The 26989-nt window shown below is 39.3% G+C and overlaps 1 protein-coding gene across 4 annotated transcripts in view; it reads left to right on the top strand.

The window, feature by feature from the left end:
* The window catches only part of cadm1a (cell adhesion molecule 1a), a 442188-nt gene that overhangs the window by 370224 nt on the left and 44975 nt on the right, over positions 1-26989 (top strand). For 2 of the 4 annotated variants that reach the window (XM_030437923.1, XM_030437922.1), the window contains exons 7-9: positions 2541-2637; positions 11281-11453; positions 22999-23088. In XM_030437923.1, coding sequence (XP_030293783.1) covers positions 2541-2637; positions 11281-11453; positions 22999-23088 — 360 coding nt within the window. The remainder of the gene's footprint in view (positions 1-2540; positions 2638-11280; positions 11454-22998; positions 23089-26989) is intronic. The other 2 variants (XM_030437926.1, XM_030437924.1) reach the window with 1 other exon arrangement.

Raw genomic sequence — 26989 nt, 5'->3', positions numbered from 1 at the left:
ACATAAAATTTCCATCTGGAGTTCTACGTAAAGTATATCAATAAATGCAGAGTATTTCTATCACGTTAAGTTGATGTGAGTACTATACTTAAAGTAATCTATATATATTGCATTATTTTTATGTAAGACAATTGAAAAATTGCATTAAATTACTTAAGCAGACTTATTTATTAAATGTATTTGCATCAACTCACAAATACGTTGCATTAGATTATATACTTAATATAGAACTTATTTGATGGAGAAAGATGGTCATACAGTTATATGTGTAGTTGAAGTACATAATCAGTGTTGTAGGGAAATCACTTTTTGAGTGTATGTTCCAACTTTCTAATCAGAGAAAAGGCGTTTTTTAGGTCAGCTACTGGTTTTTCGATTCTGTGGTAAGGCGATTTTTCTTCATATGTTGTTTTAAGACGTTAGTGTTGAATCTGTTGTCTTCATTGTCAGACGATCATCATGGCCAGTTAAAATGTATCTACCTGACACAGGCAAAAATGGTCACAGATGAGATAACGTTTAAAAGTTGTGTTAACATTTAGTCTTGACTCTCTCAGGCAACCAGAAGACATGCACTGAAATTACAAAGGGGCTACTGTATTTTCTCATGGGTTCTAAAGGATAATGTAAGGACCCAACACAACATAATATATAACATAAATATATTTGTGCTACACAAACTTAACTTCGCCTGGGTTGTATTTAGCTTGATTAGGAGTTTTCCTTTCCACAACTGCCTTAACCTCGACGTGCTCTTCCATTACATCAAATCGCTCCTCGGTGGCGTCGGCTCTACCCTGGGTATAATATTGATGCAATTTTAAATTAACCTAATACCAAAAATACAAGCCAAAGCTTTGGGGAATAATAAATGTGTGGTGCAGTGCGGGTGCCACTAGTAGCCCTGAGTGTGTTCAAAGATGCTACCTGATAAAGCTGCTATAGAGAAAACAGAGGACACTGCTGAAGAGTTGAGGCGGTGGGGGAAGAAAACGTAACAATGTTGTTTTGACAAATCAGTGGGGTGCTTTGACAGTTGCTGCTGCGCCATTCTTTGCAACCGTGGAGTTTCTATTGTTCCCATTCCGTTGAATGTGGCTGGTGTTATCAAAGCCTTTTCTCATCTTGGTGTGAGAGATGATACTTTATTCTGGACAGAAATGTAATGTTTTATTCAATCTGTCATCTGGGTTAGGGATTCAATTCGGTGTTGCTGCGGACTGAAAGTAAGACCGAAACAAAAGTCCTGCTTTTACTCACAACTTTGAAACATTTATGTTCATCCTACTAAAAGGAAATAATGAACTAATGGAAGCTGAAGAACAAAGAGCATGTTATTCACCAAACAAGTTCATTCCTATTGTTAATTCTTTAACAATACCTGATTACCTGATAAATTCACACACAAAACAATTTGCCTAAACACTGAATCTAAGTATTTTAATTATGTTTAAATGTTGAATCAAATTTTACTACTCAAGTTAAAAGTATAATGCCACATGAATGCAAAGTTTTGTTTTTATCAAATTAGTCAATGTGAATTAATTAAATTACTGAGTCAATTAAATTATGCAGACTTAACCTTATGTGTTTATTAAATTGTTACATGAATATTCATGTGAACTTAAGGTGTTTTCAGCCTAATTACTCAAGAACAGTGAGCTTATTGCATGGCAGAGTAGAGCTATGCTCATGGTGAAAACTTTGGAAAAAGAAAGTTAAGTGTTAAACATACATGCTGTTTTAAATATGCCATGCTTAAATATTAATGGTAAATGTTTTTTACCATCTATGACTTGCTCCCTTCTGCATGAATGTTTATATGTTTATTTAATCAGTGATTAATGACCTGGAGGAAATGTCACCTGGTGAGACGGGGGAGTGGAACAGTTTTTTGACTGCAAATTATAGAACGTATGCGGCAGAGTTATTGTTTAAGTTGTGTTCTTTTTGAAAGTCGGCTGAAGCATATCTTAGTAGAAGTCTTTTGTAAGTAAAAAAACCTTTGTTGTTTTAAGATGTGGGGATGCAACAGCGGTTTATTGAATGCAGAAATCGTTGGAAGTCACTGGTAACACTTTATGCGAATTGGGTACTTGATCTGAACAACAGTGCTTATTGTTACTCATGTGGCTTAGAGTCTTTACACTTTGCAATGCACCTCTGAAAATGTGTCAAGGCATATTCAGAAAGTTTGACAATTTGAAGCAGTGCCACTGAACAGAAATATTGCAGTTATAGTGAATATAATTCCTCACACTCCTCCGAGGCAACTTGAGAACCCAAAAATGTGACAAATTCGCTAAATCGTCTTGCCGCAGAGCCATTTAATGGAATGCTCGGTAGATTAATCTCGAAATAAATAAAAAAATCTACTTCCATGTTTATGTCTGCTTCAAGCAACTCGAATGCAAATAGTAAAATCAATTAGAAAGAACATTATATATACAGGTAGATGTCGAATAAAGATAGATAATGCCTTGTCTGTTATGTTGTCCCATCCTTCAATTCTCTGTCTCTTTCTCGTTTTTTCCTTCCAGACAAACCAGAGGTGAAGATCGTGGTAGAATTTCCTCAGGGTCTGACCAGGGAAGGAGAGAACCTGGAACTGACGTGCAAGGCCAAAGGCAAACCCCAGTAAGAAAGACACACACACACACACACACACACACACACACACACAAACACATTTTAACCAATTAAAATTATGCCATGGGTGGAGAAAGTGCATTTATGTGTTCATCCAAACACCTTGACTTCATTTCTTACAGTGTCCATGTGAGTGTCTTGTGGCAGTGGTCCATGGAACTGTCTTAATACAAATGTCAAATGTTGAATAACATATAAAAGAACATATCATACTGAGCGTAGGTGTGGCTCGGAGGGGGTTCGTTCAATTACTGGCTCCCCATGTGTACGTGTGTGCTTGAGCAATGCACTGAATGCCAGGTTACTGGGCATTTAAATTAGTACATTTAGTTCAGACTATCACATCATTTATAGATATGTACATTCCTCGGTGGTGACTAGGTAATGATAGATCCTGAAACGAAAGAGAATGCAGGAAAGCAGAAGCTCACTGTTTGTTTTGACACCCTCAGAGGCAGAAATAAAAGCCTATAGTTAAAGGGTGTGTTTTTGAAGAGATTTGTGAACATTTTAAAGGTTTCTACTCTGTCATGGACTGTACCGATGACATTCCTCATAATGTTTGCGCTAAATCATTCTCTTGACAGCCGTAAGAACATCTTATTCTTTTTTTTCCTCAACAGGAAAATTATAATATTAAACTGAGTAAAATCACCCAGCTCTAAGCATATCTTATTTCATTCAGGCACCTATAAAAATGTTAATACTGCCCATGGTTATACTACGGCTGAACACATATCTACCGAATCTTTTTTGTATAATTGATGGTTGATGATTTTTTTGTCCATCTTACCAACCCAGTTGAGAATGGAGATTCAGGAGATGTGATGCCATACATTGAAGTATTTAATGAAGCACGCCCGAGGAGAACATGTTCAACAGTAGATGTTGTAACACAGTGTAATGCCATGCTAGTTCTGAAGGATACTTCCCTGTGCTTATTCAACCCTGCTACAGAAGACTCTGGGGAAACTTGCCTACGTAAGTGAATTGATGGGAGAATATGGAGTTTGGCCCATCACAGAGCCAACGCGTCTCTCGTGTGAGATACAGTGAAGGTTAGATGCCGGAGGAACAGAATGTGACCATGACTGTCTGGAAGATGGCACATCTTACCAGTCTGGCTGCTCAATACAACCATTCCTCTCTTCTACTAAGACCAAGATACAGTGTAGGGAGGGGACGACTACATTTCTGAGTAAAGTTTTCCTTTTGATTGAATCCATTCTTAACCTCCGATCTGGTTCCTTTATGTTGTTTCAGGCCGTCTTTACACCTTTTTACCAATCTTTATTCCTTAAAACGGATCTATATCAAAATGACAATTCTTGTCAAGTATTAACAAAACGATTGGGTAAAATTTCTCTGTGGTTCCTTGCACAAAATATACCTTGTCAAAGTAAAGTATGATCTGGACCAGGGAGGAGCTCAGAAACTAGCCCTTCCTGGTCTCTGGGATTTTAATACTGTAGATTATTTCAGTTTTTCTTAACCATTGGAACTCGTCCTGACCTGTTTTTCTCTTATTTTAAAGGCAAAAATAAAAAACAAAAAACTAAATCTGTGCTGCGATTATAACATCCAAGTCATCTGTAATAATCTCTGTAGTACTTCAGGGATCTGTCCTCAGTCCTCTTCTAAATACAGTTCACCATTTCTTAGTTGAAACCTCACAAATTCAGTTCATGGTAATATTTATTACTTATAGTTCAGAAAGAGCGGAATCCTGCCCAGAATACAGACACTAGGGCTTCTTATGAAGCCAGGTCGAGGAGTGGTTCTAATATCTGAGTCCGACATGGTGAGTTTATACCCGTTAACTGCCCAGCCGTAGCCAGAAAAAGTCACTCAGAATCTGTATCTCTTGAGCTCACAGCCTGCAAACCAAAAGATTGGGGTGAGGGGTGAAGTGTGATGGGCAAGACTGAAAGTTGGCTGTACAAGTGAAACGTCAATGTGGGCGAAGAAGCTGGTACATGAGAGGTAATGAGACATGTTTGTACCAAACATTGGCTCTAGAAGCAGTCTCTTGACTGGGAACAGAGATCTCTTCTAATAAAGAGTGGGAGTAAAGCTGGTGATAAGAGGGTTGGGAGGAAGTACATGTGGCTCAGACAAAGCTGTGACTATGCAAGTCTTAATATTGCAGACAAACCCGAGGCCAGAAATGTCTTAATGACCATCACTTGATACATTAACACTTAATTGAATGGCTGCTATTTTCTTTTTCAGGAATTTCAAACGGGACATTTGAAACTGGCCTGTGATCATGAAACACATCAGAATTACTGTGTGATATTTTGAGCAGGTGTTTAATTACCCCTCCTTTAAAGGTGGGGAACAGAGCAGAGAAGGGCATTAATGACAGTGAGTCGAGTGGGTCCTAATATCGAGCAGGGAAGTGTATTGAATCGTCGGGGTGTTTTTTTTTGGTGATGAGTGCAAATTTCTTTAAAGTATCAAGGGAAACTGTGTGAGAATGAGAGAGTACGGTTATGGACTCAAAGACGCACAGATAAAGTCCAGTTTGAGATTAAGGCAAAAAGATTGTTTGTGGTGAATAGAGTTAAGCAGAGAGAACGGGCTCCAAGTCATTCTACAATGTCAAAAATGAAGTTACAGGCTATTAGGCTATTTTTCCACATGTATCATCTGTAAACCAAGGCATTGATGTGTTTAGACAACATGTTTTTGCAATATGAGGTGTAATGGAGTGCAAATTAAGCCATTAGGGTACTTGGGGATAAATAAAGGAGTGAGAGCTTCAGGCTTCAGGCAAGAGACCAGCCGAACTATCCAAACATCAATACTGCTAGTTCTGTTAGTATCAATTATTTTAGTTTGCCGACAAGGCAGTTCAAATTTAAACAGTACAAAATAATCATCAGATGGAGCTGTAGTTATGAATATTACATCAGAAACAGTAATGTGACCAACTCAAAGATGTGGTGTTGCAGTAGGGAGTCTGGCTCCATTAAAAAACACGAAGCATCCATCTGTAGGCTCTGAAGAGTTAAAGTTGTGCTCTTGTCAGTGAAAGTGAGCTGTAGTAAACTTGGATTCGCAACACGTGCAAAGGATGTTTATGGCAAACATGTTTTATTGAGAGCCTCAGGGCAATATCCAGCATCCCCTGAAACGTTTCAAACCCTTCCTACAGCATACAGTTGCCAAACTATAGCTAATTGTGCAGCTTCTATTTGTCCTCAGCACAGTGATTTTCTATTGCTCTCGACTCATGTTAGAGCAAGAGCAACAAATGTGATGTTCTGGATCATTCTGAGCATTTTTATCAGACAGAAGAGAAGAAGATTGTGCCCCACTCGTGGTTTGAAGTTGAAGTTTTTATGTACATTGTGGTCTCTTTGGCCTTGATACTGTGTTGCTTTTGAGATCTATTGTTGTGTGCAATGGATTCCAATGGCACAGAGTTGAATACAGCTGCTGTCCTTTGTGAAAGAGCTTTTCAGAACTAGATTCCAAGTCTATGGAATTTGAAGGTGTTTTAAACAAAACTTTTGGTGAAAGGATTCTTCCAAGGGAATTATTGGCATTATTATATATATTATATAATAATGCCAATATATTATATTGTTGTGATTCATGATTGAAGGTTATTATTTGAACTGTAATTGAAATGTATTTAGCTTTGGAGAGGCTTTTTAGGCTGTTCACATTTGGTACAAGCTTCCATCATTGTACTCCTTGCATTAACATGCTTCTCAATGAATCTTTAGTGACCACTTGTAATTGGAGCTCAGTTCCCCGCTCTATATGCAAATTACAAGTATGTCATTGAAACAAATGGACAAAGACGACAATGAAGCTTCTAACCAAAGAGAATGATGGCAGGCAAGACACACTTTAGACAGATATATGGTCGTACAGCTATGCTGTGACCAACGCCACTTTTTACAAGGAAAGAAAAAATGTGTTGTCTTAAATGTAATGCTGAATAAACAAGAAAACTACTTGGATTTAGTTAGCATTAATAGTTTTTCCTCATGCAATTTGCTAAGGGATATTGCGGTTAGTTCAAGGGTTTGTTAAAATATCTGCTGCTCATGCTGGCAGGTTAAGAGAGCCTAACCATTTAATTTATGCTACAGTGAACCGCATTTAGATAATTTTAATAAAACACATGTTATCCATTCTGCCTAATGTTGTTACTTATTCATGGTGATTCGTAGAGGACATCATATGAGCAGGCGCTCCCTCAGTGTGGCTCAGGACACATGTGCTTACACACTGCTACAAGAATGTGGCCACACGCGTCCAAGAACACGAATGTGCTCCAAGCGATCGGATCTCAAATCCATTCTCAATGCTTCTCGGAGCCGTTCATGCCTGTATTTAGAGCTGTCCGCCTGTGATCGGATCACTCGGGATAATAATTGCCAGGTCTGAACAGCCTATTATTGTCTGCTCCCGCCAACAACAACGCAAGTGAACATAATGAGGCGACAATGTGGGTCATGCCTTTGCCTGAAGAATCCACATGGATCACTGTGTTATTTTGTACTTATCTTCATATTTAATTTATTTACCTGAACTGTTGCGCGCCCTCTCAGTGCGAGCACCCCTAGCATTTGCCTCTGCAGCGAGTCATTTCATTTAGGGGGGAGTACAGGCCTTACATTAACAGTTCAGGTGCTTTGCAGGTGCAGGGAAAATATGGGTTAGCAAAACTTGCCCTTAAAGTCAACCCAAATTTAAGCTTAATCTTAAATCTAACCCTAACCACTGAATCAAAAGCTAGCATCAATCACATAATCCTCACTTTGCAAGAAATATTCTCATCCTGAGGGTCTGAAACTCTGTGTGATTCTGTGAAGGGTAGAAGTACAAGAACACACACACACACACACAGAAGCAAATACTGTGCACTTCAGACTGCCTCTCCCCACCAGCCCCCCGCAGTTTTCATACTTGGCATAGAGACAAGCTCACTACCCGTATTCATTTTATAAAGATGAAAACACAATCAATACAGTGAGCCGGGAATTGGAAGTCATTTTCATTAGAGCTGTTGAGAGTTGTGCAGTCATTACCAGCAGATAGCACAGGGGGCCGTGGCTGCAGGCAGCCATTTGTATTCAACACGCCTGCCCTTCCTCTCTCCTTGCAGCCCCATCTTACCTCTTTCGTCTATCTCTGTCTATCTTCCGTCTCTGGATGCACTTTTCTCCCTCTCACAACATCCCATCCACCTATAGAAACTGAACTTTCCAGGTCACGTCTGTCTTAGGAAAAGACTTATATGTTTATTATTTATTTACATTTAATTTCACGTAGAGTGCGCTGTGTAATAGAAACGGCACTCTCTGTTTCAATCTGTCCACCACAACCAATAAATGCGCTTGTGGTTTTGTTTTGTTTGTTTTTTGCTATTGAACACCAACTGCTTTTTCATATTTCCTTTTCCTGGATTTTTCGCCTCATCTTTTTTTCTCCCTGTTTTGCCATTTGCCTGCTCCCTCCACACCAGATGTTTTCAAATGGAGGGAAACAAGTTAAAACACCACAACAAAATGCAACAAGAGAGACCATCAGCACACGCTCAGGGGAAATAACAGTAGCTGGCAGTGGCCATTGGAAGTTGCAGCGGCAAAATAGAGGTGTTTTGTCTTTTTCTTTTCTCTTCACCCTCGGTGGCTCTGAGTGCTCTGAGCTCATTGTCATAAAAATGGAATCTGTCACCCCACTATAAACCTCAGTCAAGGTAGAAAAGAGAACAAATACAGACGCTTGGTAGGGACCCACCTACACAGCAACACTCAGAAGTGTACGAGGGTGGAAAGCCTGCAATTTGAAGACAAAGCTAGTTATTGTTTGCTTTTAGCTGTACACAAAGGGAGGAATGTCATTTTAATATGTCTTGTTTTTCATGTCCTGGCTCTCTTTGATTAGGCCTCTTCTCTAGTAAACAGTTGCTAGAAAATTAATTCTAAAAAAAAAGGAGGTAAATTTATTCAGCTCGGGGACAGACTGCAATCTCTGGATAACTGTTGACAAATGTAAGAAATGTTCTCAAGTCTTGTCATGTAGTGGACTCTCTAATCTCCTTTTATCAGGGATTATATGTCATTTAAGGTGCATGATGAGGGAATAAATTCTAATCAAAAGCGAACGATCATTCTCTTCACTGATTCATCATGCCTAAACAAACTAAATAAACAAAGCCTCTTAATGTTCACGATTTAATACACAATCTGTTCAAACACAATTTCATACAATTTTACTTTGTTGATATTCGGAGAACCCTGCCATCGTTCCAGCTTCACCTTGTTTTCCTCTCAGAACAACTTGTTCATTCCAGTTGCAGAAATAAATCTTTTGAGGTAGTACTATTACCTAATTTATATTCTCATTTTTCAGTTTGAATTTCTTCTCCAAAACTGTGTACCCCTGTAAAGATTTAAGGTTCAAAGTGTTTGATGTCATATGCACAGTAAGGAAACATGTTTCGCTGTACAATGAAATTCTTCCTTTGCTGTCCACAGAATGCCAACAATGTAAAAAGAAATATATACAACAAAAATATACAAAATGAAGCAATTTTAAAAGGTATTTTCAAATAGTGCTTAACAACTATTATTTGCGCTTGAAGGATGATCTGACATCTCAGTGACATCAAAACCTTGCATTAAAATACACTGTTAACAAACAGCAGTTAACTACTTTTATTATGCCTTTGCAATGCATTGTGGCATTCTGAAGGGAACGTTTATAATGTAGTAGAAATGGTGTCTTACATTGAAAATGTAATTCAGCCATACAGTAATTGAGCATAAAATATTATTGTAGTGGTGCAAGTTATACATGCTAACATAGCGAAAGGCTAACAGCATCCTACCAGGCTAACATGCTAACAGCCTAAGAACAGGCCTACAAGTGTTCCAAGAAGGTACACTTGCTAAGAGGCTATTAAAAAGCTTTAAGGTTGGGTTAACATTAAAAAAAACAGTGCATTGTTGTGATATTACTGTAAATGTGTATATGTAAAATGACCACAGATGCTTATTACAGTATAATAATTACATTTTGCATCAAAATACTGTATTTTCACAGTGTAATCACTAATTATAGCAGACACAATCTATATATGTGATTTCCATTTATTCTGATGTATAATAATTACTATATTAGGCATTTACTGCAATTATTTTTGAAGATAAAGTTTATACTAATATTTTTTTACAGTGCAGAAAGAGGAACAGACTGTAACTTGCAAAACTTTTGATATTAAAGTGAACAAAGAAACAAACAGCGGTGACTCAAACACTGCTGGCTCAAGTGGGTGGGGCATAAGAGGGCTTTAAAACTCCACCAACACACACAACAACAGTTATCAGAGATCAGGTAAGGTATCGATGTGATGTGATTGTGATGGATTACTTATTTCTCATTCGAAGACAGTTAAGAACCACTACAAGCTGAATTTCACAGCATAATGAAATTAATTTAGCTCAGAGTTCAATCTCTAGACATCGTCATTGCTCTACAAAAAGCACTGGAAAGAAGTCCTTGAAATTTAAATAATCAATGTCATACGCAAGATAATTGTGAGTCAAAATTTGTTATGGATGTTCACAGATTTAATAGCAGTGGTTTTCAAATTGGGTTGCGGGTCCCTGTGGGTAAAGGGATGGGGGATGAAAAGCCATTGCGTGATTGTTGCACATGACTGGGCTGAAGATGCGGGGCACTTTAAAAGTTGCTAATTTGTGGTTTATGAACGACCAATAACGTCATGTTTTGGGTTTTCAGTTCAGTCATTTCCTGTTTTTTTTGTAAATTTGATCCTCATATGTCACATTTTGCTTTTCACTTCCTGTCTTTGTCTTTTTTCCTGCTCATTAAGACACCTGAGATATGCTGATCTTTTCCCTGGTGTTAGGAGCATTCTATAGAAATGTATACACCACCTTTAAAGCATGTGTTTCAGTTGGGATTTTTACATTAGTTTGCGCCACATGACTTCTGGCCTATCAGATCTGTGAGTTGCTTGGACTCACTGTAGACAGTTTAATTGGCCAATAGTTTTAAGACTGGAGTAGAGACAAATGCCCAAAAAGAAAAGCCCACATTGTTGGTCAGAAGGAGAAACACACCTACTTTTAAACATTAGGAGGACTTGGATATCAAAAGGATTTGAGGTATGCGTGATGATCGCATCATCAACCTTGTTCAAGAAGGTGTTTGAAAAAATGAAAGCCAAACAAGTCCACAAAAGTGGCTCCAGCCCTACCACTTCCATCTCATGTTTGATGGAGTTATCCGATCAAAGATTAAATTCCATTAACCATGAACACTGCTAAGTAGGAAAATTGTCTTTTTCGGGATACAGACGAAACCAGGATATTTTGTGCATGTGAATGTCATCACTGTTGCCTCTAATTCACATACACCCTTACACAGACATAGCAGCTAGCTGTCATGCAAGGTTCTGTCCAGCCCATGGACACATCCACATGTGGCCACCATGTCAGTTTGGGCAAAGTCATTCTACAATGTTGTACTTTGGGGTGTAATAAACATTGCAGCTCTTAGGGGCCACTTAAAGTGCTGTAGACTGTGAATGTTTCTTATCCATGAGATCTCACTGGTGCTCCTGTGTCTTTCTTTCAGGCCACAGCGGGTGAGCTGGGTGAAGGTGGATGACGATGTGCCATCCCACGCCGTCATCACCGGCGCCGATCTTTACATTGAAAACCTAAACAAGTCCTACAACGGGACCTACCGCTGTATGGCCTCCAACGCAGTGGGGGAGTCCTTTGATGACTACATTCTCTACGTCTATGGTACGCAGGTCTAACACCGACCCTCCAGCATTTTGCTATCTCTCTTTGTACCCGAATCTCTGTATCTGCTTTTCTTTGCTTCCCTTTACTTTTCAAATTCTTTCAATATTGGGTGTTGGACTTTTAGGTATGAAAACTGACTCTTGTGTCTTTCAAGTTTAATCCCATATTCACTTTTTATAGACTGAACAAAATATCACAGTGTCTTTCACAGTGTTTAACACTATACACTGGAGTGATTTGGAGATATTGTCCCGTGAACAAAAACATACCAGAATCATTTATATGCAGGCAGATGATTTTGCAAGTTGTTAGCACTGGAGCTCATTGCTAACACCAGTAGCATACTAAAGAGTGAGTTCATTAGCGTAATCCAAGGTATGCAGGTTGATTTTGAAATTAGGGCTGTCTTTTAACACAGATGCAGTATAATCCCTCTTGGTTTCCGACTGTACCGCGGTTACTGCCAAGAGCAAAATCATGTCGCTTTGTTCACTTGACTGCACCTGAACCTGAATCCACGACTACTGCATCCTGAGGCTGCATTAAGACTAACATAATGGGGAAAAAACTGTAGGCAAACTGTTTTGGCCTCCGATAAGCCTGTAAACTCATTATTAGCACTACCCAAACTGGATTATATTTCATCGTCTCAACAGCGCCTGTAGCAACACACCCACACCAAAGCAGCTTCTTCAGATTTTTTTAATGAAGTGCTATTTTCGCTCTCACAGAGGACACTGAGGTCATGTCCTCAGTGTTGTTTCTCTTTCTGTGTATTGTTTGGTTGTTTTAATGACTACAAGAGGAGATTATTACATTCTGCATTAACAAACAGATTTTAAATGGTGGATATGGAAGACTGGTTCTGATTACTTTCAGGCCAAAATCATTAAATTAGAGTATAATGGAGGGATTGAGTGATTTTCTGCCAGAGTTATATCCCAGCAGTGTGGAAGATCTTGAAACAGTGACAGTGATAGCAGGTCACATTCGCATTTACAGAAAACTGTTTATTTATATTATATTATATTATTTAATATTTGAAATAGTTCACATTTTTGATTTGGCACTTCAAAAATGTCTTTGTGGGGTTTGGTTTCCGCGATTTGGGCCCATGACCTCCCTGCTTGCAGCCCGCAGAAGCATGTCTTATTTTAAAATTACAACCGATGATTCCTCAAGGTGAGGTTGGGTTGGTGATAAGAGACCAAGAGCAAAAAAAATACTGTGCAGCAACAGCCTATTTAATTGTCCCTCATTCTTTTATTGGTTTATTTTAAACAGGGACAGTGTACAATGGAAGCATAATGCTTCTTCCATCTATAACAATACAAAAAATGCCATTTCCACACTAGCTAGTACTACTAAATAACACTAACCAACACCAGACCAGTGCAAATTAAGTTTGAGGCATTATCAGAACCTAATATCAACATCAGCCATTTTTTGTTTAAAACTGACTAAAACTTAAAACAACTTTCTGATATTTGCAGGGATTGCACTCACTGATTTGTTTCTGTTCTCTGGAATAAAATGTTTTAGGGGTTGGGTAGCTAGACTGTGCTTTATCTTAAAAGGGAAACAAAGATTGGTCATAGACAAAACATTTTCAGATCTCAATAACTTGTTTATTTTAATCATATTATAATAGTGTATTTGTTTGTTTGTTTGTTTTTTTGTCCAATCTTTCTTTTTTTAAACAGCTTATAAAGTGGTTTAGGTCTAAAAGTAAACCTGTCCGCATTAGCTTGAATCATTCATTAGATTTGATTTTTTTAAGCAACATTATGCAACTTTGTTTTTTTTTTTATTAGTATTATTATTTTTAACAGGACTACAGCCAAGACCTAGTGAGGGATCAATAGATGAATGTGGTGTTTATGTTCTGTTGACTGCCTCCACCTACCTTCCTGCCAGATTGCTTTATTTTTCTGGCTTTCTGTTTCTGTAGAAAAACCTCCTCTCTCCCTCAATGCTATTCGCTCATCCTCATAAGCATTATTTTAACAGGCTTTTATACTGTTGATACCAATAACATTTTCTCCCTGAGCAGGGCATTACTCTCTAATGTGCTCATTTTCCCTGGCCAAAATGACTTCACTATCACTTTTGGTAGACCCTGAGCCTGCAGAGAAATTATTTGGCTGCTATTGTCAGAGGGAATTAGCGGAGTGAAAAGGCTTCTTTTTTATGTGGGGAGGAAAAAGGGACTCTCAGTGCGTGATGGACACCAGCTAAATGGATGTTATTTACAGCAGAGAGAGCTGCTGTGCTAATGATGAGTGCAATAAAACAACAGAGCTACTACTGAAGATCAGGAAACAGCTTACTGCCACCTGCTATATTGCAGTTGTTAGTCTATGCTTACAGTGCTCCCTGACTGTTATTCTTCTGGATCTGTCTCTGTCAGTTTGTTTTGTAGATCTTGGAACAGTTCCAGTTCTGACCTCCCTAAAAATACAATGCCTTTAGTGCCTTATTCCCCTTCGGTTGCAAAGTCCAATTGTACGTTAACTTGTGAAAAAACTGGCCCTACTTTTAACTTGATTTATTACCTCCATAAATGGTTTCCTCATGATTTTATGGTCTCAGTGACTAGTTTCAAGTCTTATTCATTACAGCAAGATGTTTATATTTACAGTAAAATAGACACAGGGTATGCTGTAGGGTGTAGCTCCCTTTTATTGACAAGTCCGTACCACAGCGTGTCTTCAACTTCTCAGTCAGATCCATTCAGGAGATGGTGCCGGCCATAGTGCCAAAATGGTAGTCCACAAACCAGTGACTCCACTGTGGAGTTATATTGGATCCCACTGTTGATGAAGATTCTCAGGCTTCAAGGTCCTTGCAAGTCTAAGTGCTATATTGTAAGCAACTGGACTTAGATGAGTGAAACTGTGAGTTTCTCTCATCCAAGTGGCTTCTCCTGTTCAGAGGGGAATGGGCAGTCCACAAACCAATAGGTGATGTCATCATGGTTTTATACTTTTCTGCAGGTCAGCAAAAGGAATTGGGTTTTTTGTCAAGATCAGATACAAAATTAGCTCTAACATAATGGAGAGGACAAAGACTTCATACACTTTTAATGACAGTGTTTCACTTTCCTCTTTACCTGACCATAGTTTAGGATTTTTAAGATCGCTCAGGAGTAAGAGTGTCAGTATTAAAATCAGAGTCAAGATTCAAGTTTGGAGTAATGGTAATTGTTAGAATGTAAGACCACTGTGTGTATGTGTATTTAAATGTAATAAGATCAACTGCAGAACCCATAAATCACATTTTATTTTAAGCTAGTTCTGCATGTGGGTGAGCTCTATTAAGCACAACTTTGCATGTGGTATGAATTTTCTGGTGCAGCATTTGTACCAGGCTTTTTGTGTGTCTCTCTCCTCCGGCCTAAATAACAAAACCCCATGGTGAGGGCTGCAAGTTGCCCCTCTCTCATCCACCCACACAACCCCCACGGTGAGAGAAATACAAAGATAAACACGGTAATGCAACACGCGGGCAACTAAAAGCCTTGCATCAAAAAAAAAAAAGAACAGCCCAGCCACCATTAAGACCACAGAAGGCCTCCATCCTTTTAGAGCCAGTCTTTTGATGACTTTGATGTGTCCGTAGCCCCCCACACCACTAATGTCTACTGTAATTCAACAGCAAATCATGCCCAACCTTCGCCTTGCTAATGGGAAGACAGGATGTTGCGGCTGAGCTGTCAGAAACTGATTCTCACATTATGTTCCAGACCACCTACCACCACTGCACACACACAAAGACACACGCACTCCTGTTCCTATGATACCACCACAATGCATGCACCTCTGTAGTCCGCTATTTATCTAAATAAAAGCAGGGACAAGAGTACCCCTAGAAAGAAATCCAATAAGCAGCAGGTCAACATGTGCATGTGGTGATATAATCTGGTTCTGGTTGCACCAACATAGTCTAGTGAGTTAAAGCCTTAATTCTGCTCATACAGTGCTGTCATGAAAAGACTCCTGCTTTTTGTCCATGTAGTGTGATTCATTTGAGCTGCTGTGAAAGGTGTTCATTGAAGTCTGGTTTGCACTTAAAACTACATCAAGGGGCACCGTTTAGCTCAGTGGGTAGAACAGGCGTCCCACGTACAGAGGCTTTGTCCTCGCTGCAGCGGACCCGGGTTCCACTCCCGGACTGGGTCCCTTTGCTGCGTGTCACTCCCCCTCTCTCTCAACCTGTTTCCTGTTATATCTTCAACTGTCCTGTCAATAAAGCCAAAAAAAGGCCAAAAAACAAAACAAAAAAAAGCCGACATTTCATTTCGTAATGTTAGAATGGAAACAAAATAATTCACATACGAAGGGGAAGGGTGTTGCTTGGTCGACCATCAGACCTCAGAATTTGATTTCCTCGTGTGGGTTCCAAGTTTAAAAGATTTTGACATGAATTAAAGACATGCTAATTTTGGCTTATACTTAACCAGATTACTTCCACGCTATTTCAGAAAGATGCATCTAGTTCAACTGCAGTAAGTAAAAGCTTCTGCAGTGCGTGCTTCAAGCTGCACAGTGCAGATCGAGCTAGGTAGGAAGTCAAACAACAGGAATGGCATGGGGAGGCCAATGCATTTTCAAAATAAAACTCCTTCCGCAGACTCACAACAATACATAAAATCAAAAGAAGAGAGAATATTCAACTATTGCCCAATTTAGCCTTATTCTGATTTTCTTTATTATTTTATTATTTTCTATAATAAACAGCACATATTGACATTTGTGTAGCCCTTTCTTTCTTTTAATGGAAAATTCGATTCTATGTTTGTGAGAAAAACCTGACCAAAATAATGAAAGAAATAACACATTGTCAGCTATTTTAATGGCCTGTTACTGGAATGTTTTAGTCAGTTTTAGCTCTCTTAGCATTTACGTAGTATATACTGGTATATTTGGGACTGCTCATGCTAGAAGCACAAGTATCAAGCTAAAAAATAGGAAATAAACAAAATCTGAGAAGTCAATAAAATCATGCAGGCTAACCCTCCACCTTTGGAAAGCTGCCAGTGGGGTAAGAAGCCGTGCAGAGGACAGAAAAACACTGCGGCTCAGCCATGCTCGAATCATTCTTTTTAGATTTAGTGCATGTCAGTCGCATGAAAGCTGTCACGAAATATACAGAAGGGTCCTCCAAACCTCTATATAATGATTTCCTTTTTTTTTTTTCCTTTGAAGTTAAAAAAACAGCCACAATATCAACAGATCCCAAATCCCAGACCCAAGATCCAAAACCTAAACATTAGAGCTTTGTAATTACATAACAGTCCACATTGCCCCTCCACACCCCCAACTCTCCCCCTGCTTGACAGCCAGAACAAATGCATCCGTGGCCAGCATCTCCTCTAATACATGTGATTGCAGAGTATTGTGACCCTAAGTGATGGAGAGCACTGTGAAACTGGCTGACACTAACAATGTTAACGGGGAAAAGAATGCAGTCTGTACTGCTCTAACTCTCACTGCTGCTCTTACTTCACAGGGTAACAAAACACAACCATCAGGGTTTTCCTCTCACAGGCGAGTAGGACCCAGCGTCGTGGGGCTTTATGTTGTTTATACAGGCTGCAGCTTCCCCACTAACTGAGTTCTTTTCCTCCCTGCTCCTCAACCAGCGCCGGCCTTTATTGCACGAGAGCACCATGTTTAGTGACCCCGTTGCTCTCAATCGTCTTCCCACAAACTTTACACTCCTTCTCCATTAAAGCACATGGGAGTTTGTCTACAAGTCACCGTTGGCTCTTTAAGTGGTATCTAATGTGTTTTCCAGAGGCAAAAAGTGTACCGAAACATCCTATTCATGCTGCAAGTGCTCTTAGTTTGCTGAAATTGCACTTGAGTGGAAGTGAAATTGCTGGTGTAAAATGTTTTGAGAAGGAAGTGTAATTCCATGTCTTCCAAAAACAAATTTGAAGAGGAGGTTTTGAAACCTGTCTGTCTCTTATGAGGATATTTTATTTAACACCAGGATTATTTGGTTGATATTTTAGATTTTTTCCCGCTATGTATTATTTATGTTGTTGTTGCTGAAGTTATATTGGTAATTTTAGGCAAGTACTAAAACTTAAGATCCCACATTAACAGTTAGACATCCAGTGTTCCTAATCAGAATTTCTCCAGTATGCTGAATTTGAATCCAAATAATCGAGACCAGATTACATTAGCCGCCATTTTATATACAAAACTTCTTCTCTCTACTATTGAGAGATTCAAAAATAATACTTCTCTTCTTGGCCATGATCAATATTAGTACTACAGATGTCTCTAAAGCTGAAGGTCTGGTCACCTTGAATCTTTAGCCAACACTTTGACAGGAGGGGTTTCTTCAGTGATATGAAGGACATGTTATTCTGTTATTCTTATGTTCATTACTTTTTAAGGTGTTCATGTAACTCTTTTTGTTAGGTAAAGTCAAAGGCAAGAGATCGAATACATAATAGGCTGGTGTTTTCTGATCTCTCGCATTTTTTGCATGCGCAAATACCAGTTTGAGTCAATGTCAGGTTTAAGCCCTCAATCACAGCGACAGTGTCACAGCTTTAGTGGTTTTGATTACACAGTGAACATTGCTGAAGAGGCCAAGGAAGAATCTCAAACACAAAAGAAATACAGGAAAAATGGAAGAAATAAACCTAGCAATAAAAATATAAGTAACCCTCGCAGGGCTAAGAGGCCCTAAATGGATGGTCTGACAAAATAAAAAAATCAGGAATACAGTTAGAGGAGTACTTAAAAGCAAAAAGGAGGGAGAATACTTTCTGGTGAGGCCAGAGCATCACACAAAGCAGTTTACTGTAGCATATGGTATGAGATATTTTGTTTTTCTTCAGCTCATACTCACTGCAGTGCATCAAATATGGCAGCCTGGTTAGTGGCGCTACGCTTCAAAGTTTGATGCTTGATATAGGAGACATGAAAAACTTCCAGTGGTGGCGAAAGTACACACATAGGTTACTCAAGTACAAATACATATATTCAAAGTGTAAAGGTGAAAAGTATCCCTCTGAAGGACATTTCAACTGGCCATTTCTTTGCAAAGCTCACGGAAGCCCACATCCCATTGATATAATCCAGAGACTCTTAAACTTGTTTGTTAGTCGATTGCTGAGTTTCATTCCCAGGACGTCAAATAGCCACATTTTGGGTTGGTAAAACGTCCTGAGCAGTAACTAAAGAGAAAATCCGGGCAGAGGGCTGCATAATATCTGCAGATACAAGACAACAAGCATTCTCCCCGTCTGTTTCTGTCTTGTTATGTCATTTTGTCTCTTCACATCTGCAGTGCGTGATGTGCACAGGACAGGCCTGTGATGTGGGGAAGGCCCCGGGCAATGACGCAAAATAAAACTAATCAATAAATCCCCTCAAATGAGCTTAAACTTAAGTAACAAGCCTCAAACTTTTCTTTCTCTGTCCACCTCTTCTAATGCGATACTGTGAAATGTGCATCTTAGAATGAAGTATGTTGTTGGTTGATATGTTTGGAAAATGTAATTTAAATTTTGTACTACAAGTTAGAAGTTTTTCCCAAGTATCATCATTACCTATGTGCTCCAGATAGTTTATTCTCAGGTTTCACATTGTTTGGTGTGATTACTGGCACTGTGCAAATGTAGAGTGTTTTTCTCATCCGGTGCCCACGTGGAGTTTCTTAGCTCACCAGCTTTAGCGGGAATGATTCCTGTCAGACTGTGTCTCACAGCTTCCTGCGGTCCTGCTCCATTCGTTCAGACCAGAGACACTGATTCATAAGCCTCATCAGTAAACAAGGCCCGGTGACTCAGCGGGAGGAAAAACACATTCTGCTTGTCACATTTGAAAGTCAATGAGCTCCAGTGTTCTTTGATACATTGCAAAGGCTAGCCACAAAAACGGGAAATGTAGTGTACATTCAGTCTTTCTTTTAATCTGTATTTGCTAATTTTTGGGGAGCTTTTTTTTACCGTTCTGTTTTTAATGAGTTGTCGACACTGATGATCCTAAACATCTGCTGGACCCTTACAGTTCATAATGGGATAAAACCAATTAGACAGCACCACCCCCGAGCTGGAGTTTTGTGGCTCTCAAGCATGTGTGAAACTCATCAGCCCGAGCTTCATCTGCCAGCCAACTTCCCAACAGATCATTTCTCGCCCTCCTTTGTCTGCGCGCTAGTCTGCTCAGCCTTTTGTATTGTCAAGGTTGTCTTTAAAAGAGCGGAACTGTCGATAGATTAAAAACATATCGTACATCAGCAGAGTTTCAATACTGATCCAGGAGACCTTAAGGCCTTAATTTGCATTTTTAAATTTGCCTCAGGCAGAGTTCTAAGGGGCTATGCAGGCCTTTTTGTCTTGTACCTTGAATTGCCTGATGAAAATCTCTTCAAAAAAATGCAAGTGCAAAAAATAGATTATTTTTTAAACTAACAACCAAGAACACATTTGTGGAGTAACTATGAACAATGTCTGCCCTCAGGGAAGTCTCCTTTGGTATGATAAACAACATCTGTACCCCAAGGGAAGACATTAGAAACTGCCGGATAACTTTTATTATCTATAATAGAACGTTGGGGTGTACGCATTTTGAATTTGCTGTGATTTCACAATAAAAATACCCTCCATTACCTTGAAACATATACAATATCGCTGTACATCCAGCAACATAATAAAAAAGAATGCGACATACATAAAACCCTTAAGAACTAACTTACAATTAATAAAAGGATTTATGTGAAATCCCCAGTGACAAAGTAACAAGCTGCAAGTCATTTTCAGGTGAAGCTGTTGCTCGAAGCCTGAGAATGACGCCTGACATTCATCGCTGTATGACAGGCGTTACGACTCACAGCTGAGCTGGACTCAGCTTTCAACAGCGGATCGACAACAACATAGACTCTTTTTGGCTGTTTCTGTTGCTTGTGGTGTGAACATATCAAAACTGAGCTGACTATCAGCGACAGTTAGCAGCAGTAAGCTACTAGTAACGTCTGTGTTACAAGAGAAAGGGTCCATGATCCCCATGCAATCTGGATCCTGGCTCAGACAACAAGCTGCACCTCCTGAATAGAGTGATGTGTTTTTGTTTTTGCCCTAATGACTACATCGCTTAGTTGTTTTTTTGTTTTGTTTTTTGTAAAAGGGCCCAGCAATTTCCCAAAACAGGAAGTAAACAGTGTATTTGTCTTAGACTTTTTCTGCCACACATTTGCTTTGCTATTAAGAATAAGCTAAACAGACAGTACATGTTAGTAGGATGAAGTCCTTGGTGGTTTTTGGTCTGTTTATTGGTTTTATTTACATTAACAAAAAATCTACGCTCAATTTTTTTTTCTTTTTTCGATTGTGTAGCAGCTGGTTACAGTTAGTGAGAACATAAATTAATTTCATGTGACATATTCTAAAATACTTCCTTTTATACATTTGTTGCCATTTTTTTCTACCTGTCTCTATGTCTTGAAATAAAGTGGAGGCAAGAATCAGCAGCATCAGCAGCTTATAACTGAAAATGTTGACAATGACATACATTTTCTATGAGAAAGGGAAGTAATAGTGGCTACAGTTTTGTCACTTATGCCACCTCCAAGAAATCAGTGCTACAGCTGCTGCTCGTTCTGTTTTATGGCTGCGGTGTGCTGATAGCTATGTGGTCCCACCATGCACCATCATATAAAAGACAATAGCATGAATGACACAGACCTTGTAACCACTGAAGAAAGCCCCTCTTTTGTCTCCATGTCTCCTATCCTCCCCCTTTCTGTCCTTACATATTTCCTTTCCTCGTCTTTATATAAAACCTTATTCCATTAAAGGGATAGTTCGGGTTTTTTGAAGTGGGGTCATATAAAGTACATATCTATAGTCGATCTGTTTCCTACCGTAATCACCGATCAGCGCAGCCTCAGTTTGGAGAAGTAGAGAGCCGCTCCAGCCCAGACGCTCAGCTTTGTACTGCAGTGAATGGGGTTCAGCAAAAAAGCGAAATTAACCACCTAAAACAAGGCTGACGTAAAATGTTTTGCATCAGTTCAAGTGTACGTTGTATAGGTAAAATTCACACCGCTTTACATCACTGTCAGACCGCGCTTTCTTTTGGCACTACATTTTCTCAACCGCAGAACCTCCGTATCCCTACGCATTAGCGTACCTGGGCAACAGATGATCTGTGAGCGGCGGCTGGACGAGAGGTTTACTTTCGATAAAAACGAAACTTAACTCTCCATATCCTTCCGCATTAGCGCTCATGCGTAGGGATACGGGGGTTCTGCGCTTGAGAAAATGTAGTGCCAAAAGAAAGCGCGGACTGACGGCGATGTAAAGCGGTGTTAATTTTACCTATACAACGTACACTTGACCTGATATAGATTTTTTTAGGTGAGCCTTGTTTTAGGTGGTTAATTTCACTTTCTTGCTGAACCCCGTTCACTGCAGTACAAAGCTGAGCGTCTGGGCTGGAGCAGCTCTCTACTTCTCCAAACTGAGGCTGCGCTGATCGGTGATTACGGTAGGGAACAGATCGACTATAGATATGTACTTTATATGACCCCACTTCAAAAAACCCGAACTATACCTTTAAGTGTAGACTAGCCCTCTCCCTAATCAGCGGCTACAAATTAATGTTTTTTTCAATCCTTTTAATAACGCTGTAATAACCCCGGTCCATTCTCAGGCAATCAGAGCAACATGGGAGGTCTCTAACCAAGCAGCAGAGTCACTGACATCATAGTAGTGCAGACCTGCCACTTCAACAAGGAAAATGTCACTTTTGATATCTCCCTGTGGTCATTGTCACCACAGGGAGTCTAACCCGGCTAATGAAGTAAAAGAAGGGAAAAGCTTTGGGAGGAAAAAATGCTCTTGAACTCTGTGTACCCAATGACCCTGCTTCATGCCATTCATTCCTTTTTATTCTTTCTTATGTGTTCACATTATTTCTCTCCTGCTGTTTTTGTGTGCTGCCATTTATTGTGCCGTTTGAGTTCATACATCATATTTTGCTTTTTTTTGTTGTTGCCAGTAGCCTCGCCAACTTTGTACTCTATTTCCTTGGAGATATTAAGAATGCAGAGGCACGTTTGTTTGTCAAGCTAGCTCACTGCATAACAATGACAGCACAAGTACAGCACCAGCATGTGTTACTCATTAGACATTTAATCACTTCTAACAACCGTGTGCTCGCTAGCATTGTCAGTATATCATGTCATGGTGTGTAGCCCGTGAGTAGACATAAAAGAGAAAAGCAGTCCCAACAAGATCTTTGATCAGTTCAGTCAGTTAGAGATTGGTGTGTGTGTGTGTGTGTGTGTGTGTGTTGCGGTGTCAGCGTTGTGTGTGAAGTTTAATGCACTGCCATTGCCAATTCATCAAAAAGTCTACAGCAGACTTTTAACTCATACACACATGGTGACACACAGTGGGCTGCTGGTCATCTATCACACAGATACCATCGCTTCACAGTGACTTTACTTTATCCTCATGGTTTTTATACTCATTTGTTTTCCCCCGTGTCTGTCGTGTATTTGTCGTCTCATCCAGATGCTCCCACCACTACCCCTAAACCCACCACAGCCACCACAACCACTACCACCATCATCACCACCATGTCCTACCCTGAAGCCAATCAAGGTACAGTATGACCCGCACACGACCTATATCTGTGTGTCTGTATGGTGTGTGTATCTGTGTGTATAGCTGTGTGTGAGCGCTCTTACCCCCCAAACAGCTGTTGATCACTTCATTTATCTCCATCATCATGCCACATATTTGTACTCATGTTCCATTAACAATGGGTTAAGACCACTCAGTTCAGGAGTGGACTGATTAAAGGACGAGTGTGTAGGGTTTACTGGACTCTGGCAGTGAGGGTGCAGACTTTAACCAACAGAACTGTCTCCTTGTCTCACCCTCCCCTACAATGGCGGCTAAAAACTCATTAAACAAGCTAATTCCTCTCTAGAGACAGTGTTTGGTTTGTCCATTCTGGGCTACTGTAGAAAACATGGCAGTACAATATGATGAACTCTGAGGAAAAGATTGCAATCCCTCTGTAGATATTACATATTCAGAGGTAATGAGAACACAACACTTCTTAGTTTCATGAGATTATCCGCTAATAAAAACAGAATTCTGAATGTTATCATTCATTTCTGCCAATAGATCCCTCTAAATCCTACATACTGAACCAATACAGGTAATGATTAATGGCTAAGGTTCATATTCTGTACTCTCAAATAGAGTAAAAGCCTGCATTGAAAAACTAATACCTCAAATCTGGCGAAGCTCGATCAGCTTCTGCATAGTATCCTTTCAGTGATGTAGACTGAGATGCAGAAAGCCACAAAAAAAGCTTGTAATGGGTCTTGTGTTGAAATTATTTTGTTCTTCAGACTGATCTTAAGGTCAAGAATAAACTTCCATGCTTAAGCAACCTAGTAACACGCCAATCCGCATGTCACTGTCACATTTGACCTCACCTATTGATAAAACAATACAATCTCATTCCATGGTCAAGTTAGCAAATCAAACACCGGCGTCTGCTCACAGTTTCAAAATAAAGCAACCAAAGCTACTTGGTTGGGTTAAGTGAAACATAATGGTTTCTCTGAAAAATAACCTCTTTCATAAAACAGTACTTGGCAGGATAGGATAGGATACAAAACAACATACTTTATTTATCCCCCCGGGAAAACAGCATGCTCTCTCCTTAATCCCCAGACATGAGATTGAGGGCAGCTGTGGCTCAGTGGGTAGAGCAGGTCGCCTAGTGATCAGAAGGTCACTGGTTAGAATCCCGGCTCCCCATAGCTGCATGTCGAAGTGTCCTTGAGCAAGATATGGAACACCAAATTGCTCCTGATGAGCAGTTGACACCTTGCATGGCAGCCTCCGCCATCAGTGTATGAATGTGTGTGTGAATGGGTGAATGTGGCATGTATTGTAAAGCGCTTTGAGCTGTCAGTAGACTAGAAAAGCGCTATAAAAATGCAAGACCAAGACCATTGATATTAAGGTTTTAATCTCATTCTGGGAACAAAAGCATAGAAGCATGTTTCCCAAAACTATTCATTTAAAGGTGCAATATGTAAGAGTTTTTTGAGAACCACCTCCTCTTGGTGGACCAAAGCTCCCAGTCCAGGCAAAGTCAGCTAACAGGACCACTAGCTATGTGCCAAACTGACATCTAGTGATATGCTGCTCTCTATCTGTTTGGATTATCAATTCAAAATATTATATAACATATTGCATCTTGAAGTATAAGTTTGCAAAATCTTGATCCTAGTGTGGCTTTGGTGGTACATCATTTTTCTGGTGTCACTGAAAAAAGGGACTAAAAATTTTACATTACAAGATTTGACTCCAATATTGACCTGTTGATTTACAAATAACTAAAGTTCTATATGATATTGGTTAACATGGAAACATGGAAGGATGAAAATAGACTTTCGAATCAGAATTATGAGTCATTTTCAGCACAACACTGCACATGGTAATGAGCCCCCACAAGTTTTTATAGTTTAAATGTGTGTGTGGGTGTTAACAGGGTTTGGGGCTGAGAGGACAAACAACACACCAAAACCCAGCTTGTGTTGCTTGGTTGCCAGTGCAACCTCTCAGAGCCACCTGTTGGCTGTCAGTAGTGTTCATTCAAATCCTTTCACAGCAGGGTTTGCACAGCAGGCCTGGTGCATAAAAACATATTGGGAAAAGATTTGGTTTTCCCCACCAAACAGCTGCTCTATCACACATTAAATACATGCATATCAAAATAGCAGTGTTGCAGAGTAGCATGATATCACCTGGACTGATGGGAGAAGATAAAGCAAAAAATGACATTCATACAAACTGTAAATGATGAGATATAGATACTGGATTCACATTAGTTTTGATAATTGTCCTACAACATTTAATCAGGCTCAAGAATAGCCTTTCATATAAAATAGGTCTCTCATTCATAAACTCAATTAAAGTTCATTCTGTAGGTGGGTTGTCGGTAGAGGGTAGCAGCGGGCACGAACAATAAGTGAACATGAGCACTTGAAAATTAGGCCCTTTTGAAATAAGCAAATTTTATCTCGCTCTTTCAGAAACAGAACCGAGGGCTATTGTGAGTATGAATCTCCAAAGGGTGCAGATAGAAAACATCACTTTATGCCTCGATTCAGAAATCAGCCTGAGCTCTAAATGCAATCAAAGCCTCTCTGACAGACCGCTCAATTGGAACAAATCTCACGAGGCTGGCAGAAATCACAGGCATTGTGCTTGATTATGCCATCTGATTGGATTAAAGAGAATACCTAGCTATGCAGGCTGATTGATAGCTCCTTTGCCTCAGAGTCTGGAGTCTGCACATGCCTGTTCTGATTATAGCCATCCTGACTGATTCACACTCGGATGCTGATTATTTCTAATGTGCCCGCTGAGAATAAAAGAGCTACTTTATAGGTAAATAATAATACTGAAGACTTATATTTTCTAAATAGACTTGCACAGAATTTGCAAATTAGTTAGTGAATTAAAGCAAAGTACCAAGTAACTGGATAGAGGAAATAACACAGTTACAGAAGAAAAGTTTGATTTATAAGCAGTGCACTTTTGCTCAGTTTAACTCGCTCATGGGTTTTTTTCTACTAAAGCCTTACTGGGTCTGTTATGACCAGTGTCTGATAACGTAATCTAATATAATGTAAGCTAATCAGATGGTTGAGTATTGTTATTTATTACAAATTTGAGGCAGTTGAACCATACTTAATCTTCCTACCATGGTCTACTTCTAGTCTACTACACACAGCGGGAAATAATGTACTTTTTTACTCCACTGCAACCATCAAATTAGCTAATTAACTCTGTTTTGGTGATGGAATGTAACCAAGTACATTTACTCATGTACTGTACATAAATAGCCTTAAATTTTTTGGTACTTGTACTTTACTGATAAGTCCCATTTTCTGCTATTTTAAATTATTGTAGTACTGTAAGTATTGCTCTTTCTACTCCACAATATTTATTTGATCATTTTGGTTACTAGTTACTTTGCAGATTGAATTCTGCTATATAAGTATTTTCTTTGAATAATTTCTTTTGCATTGAAAAAGAGAGAAAGCATTCAACGAACCAAAAGGGCTGATCGCCAGATCTGAAAACAGCCAGGTCCACCCATAAGAGAAAGTAGGCCATTTGTATTTTGATACTTGAGTACATTTTATATGAGATATTAATATGATAATTTAATAATATAAGACTTTTACTCATTTACTCTGTGTTTGGGTGACTTTCACTATTAACAAATTAGTATTTTTACATGAAATATGTAATTTTACTCAAGTATGACTTTTGTGTTCTTTGTAGAACTGCAATGAACCAGCTTTGGGGGGGCCCAGCTTGCAAAAGGTTGTGAACCCCTGATCTAAGTTATTATATACAAATACAGCTGAAACACATGATCAGCTGATTGTCAGGATATTAATTTGCAACTAAATTTGAAACCAATCAGTCGATTAATGGATAAAATAACCAGCAGATTTGTCAA

This window comes from Sparus aurata, chromosome 13, assembly GCF_900880675.1.
Source record: "Sparus aurata chromosome 13, fSpaAur1.1, whole genome shotgun sequence".
Taxonomy (NCBI): Eukaryota; Metazoa; Chordata; class Actinopteri; order Spariformes; family Sparidae; genus Sparus; species Sparus aurata.
Note: the sequence above shows the minus strand (reverse complement) of the source record. Positions and strands in the feature narration are given on the sequence as shown.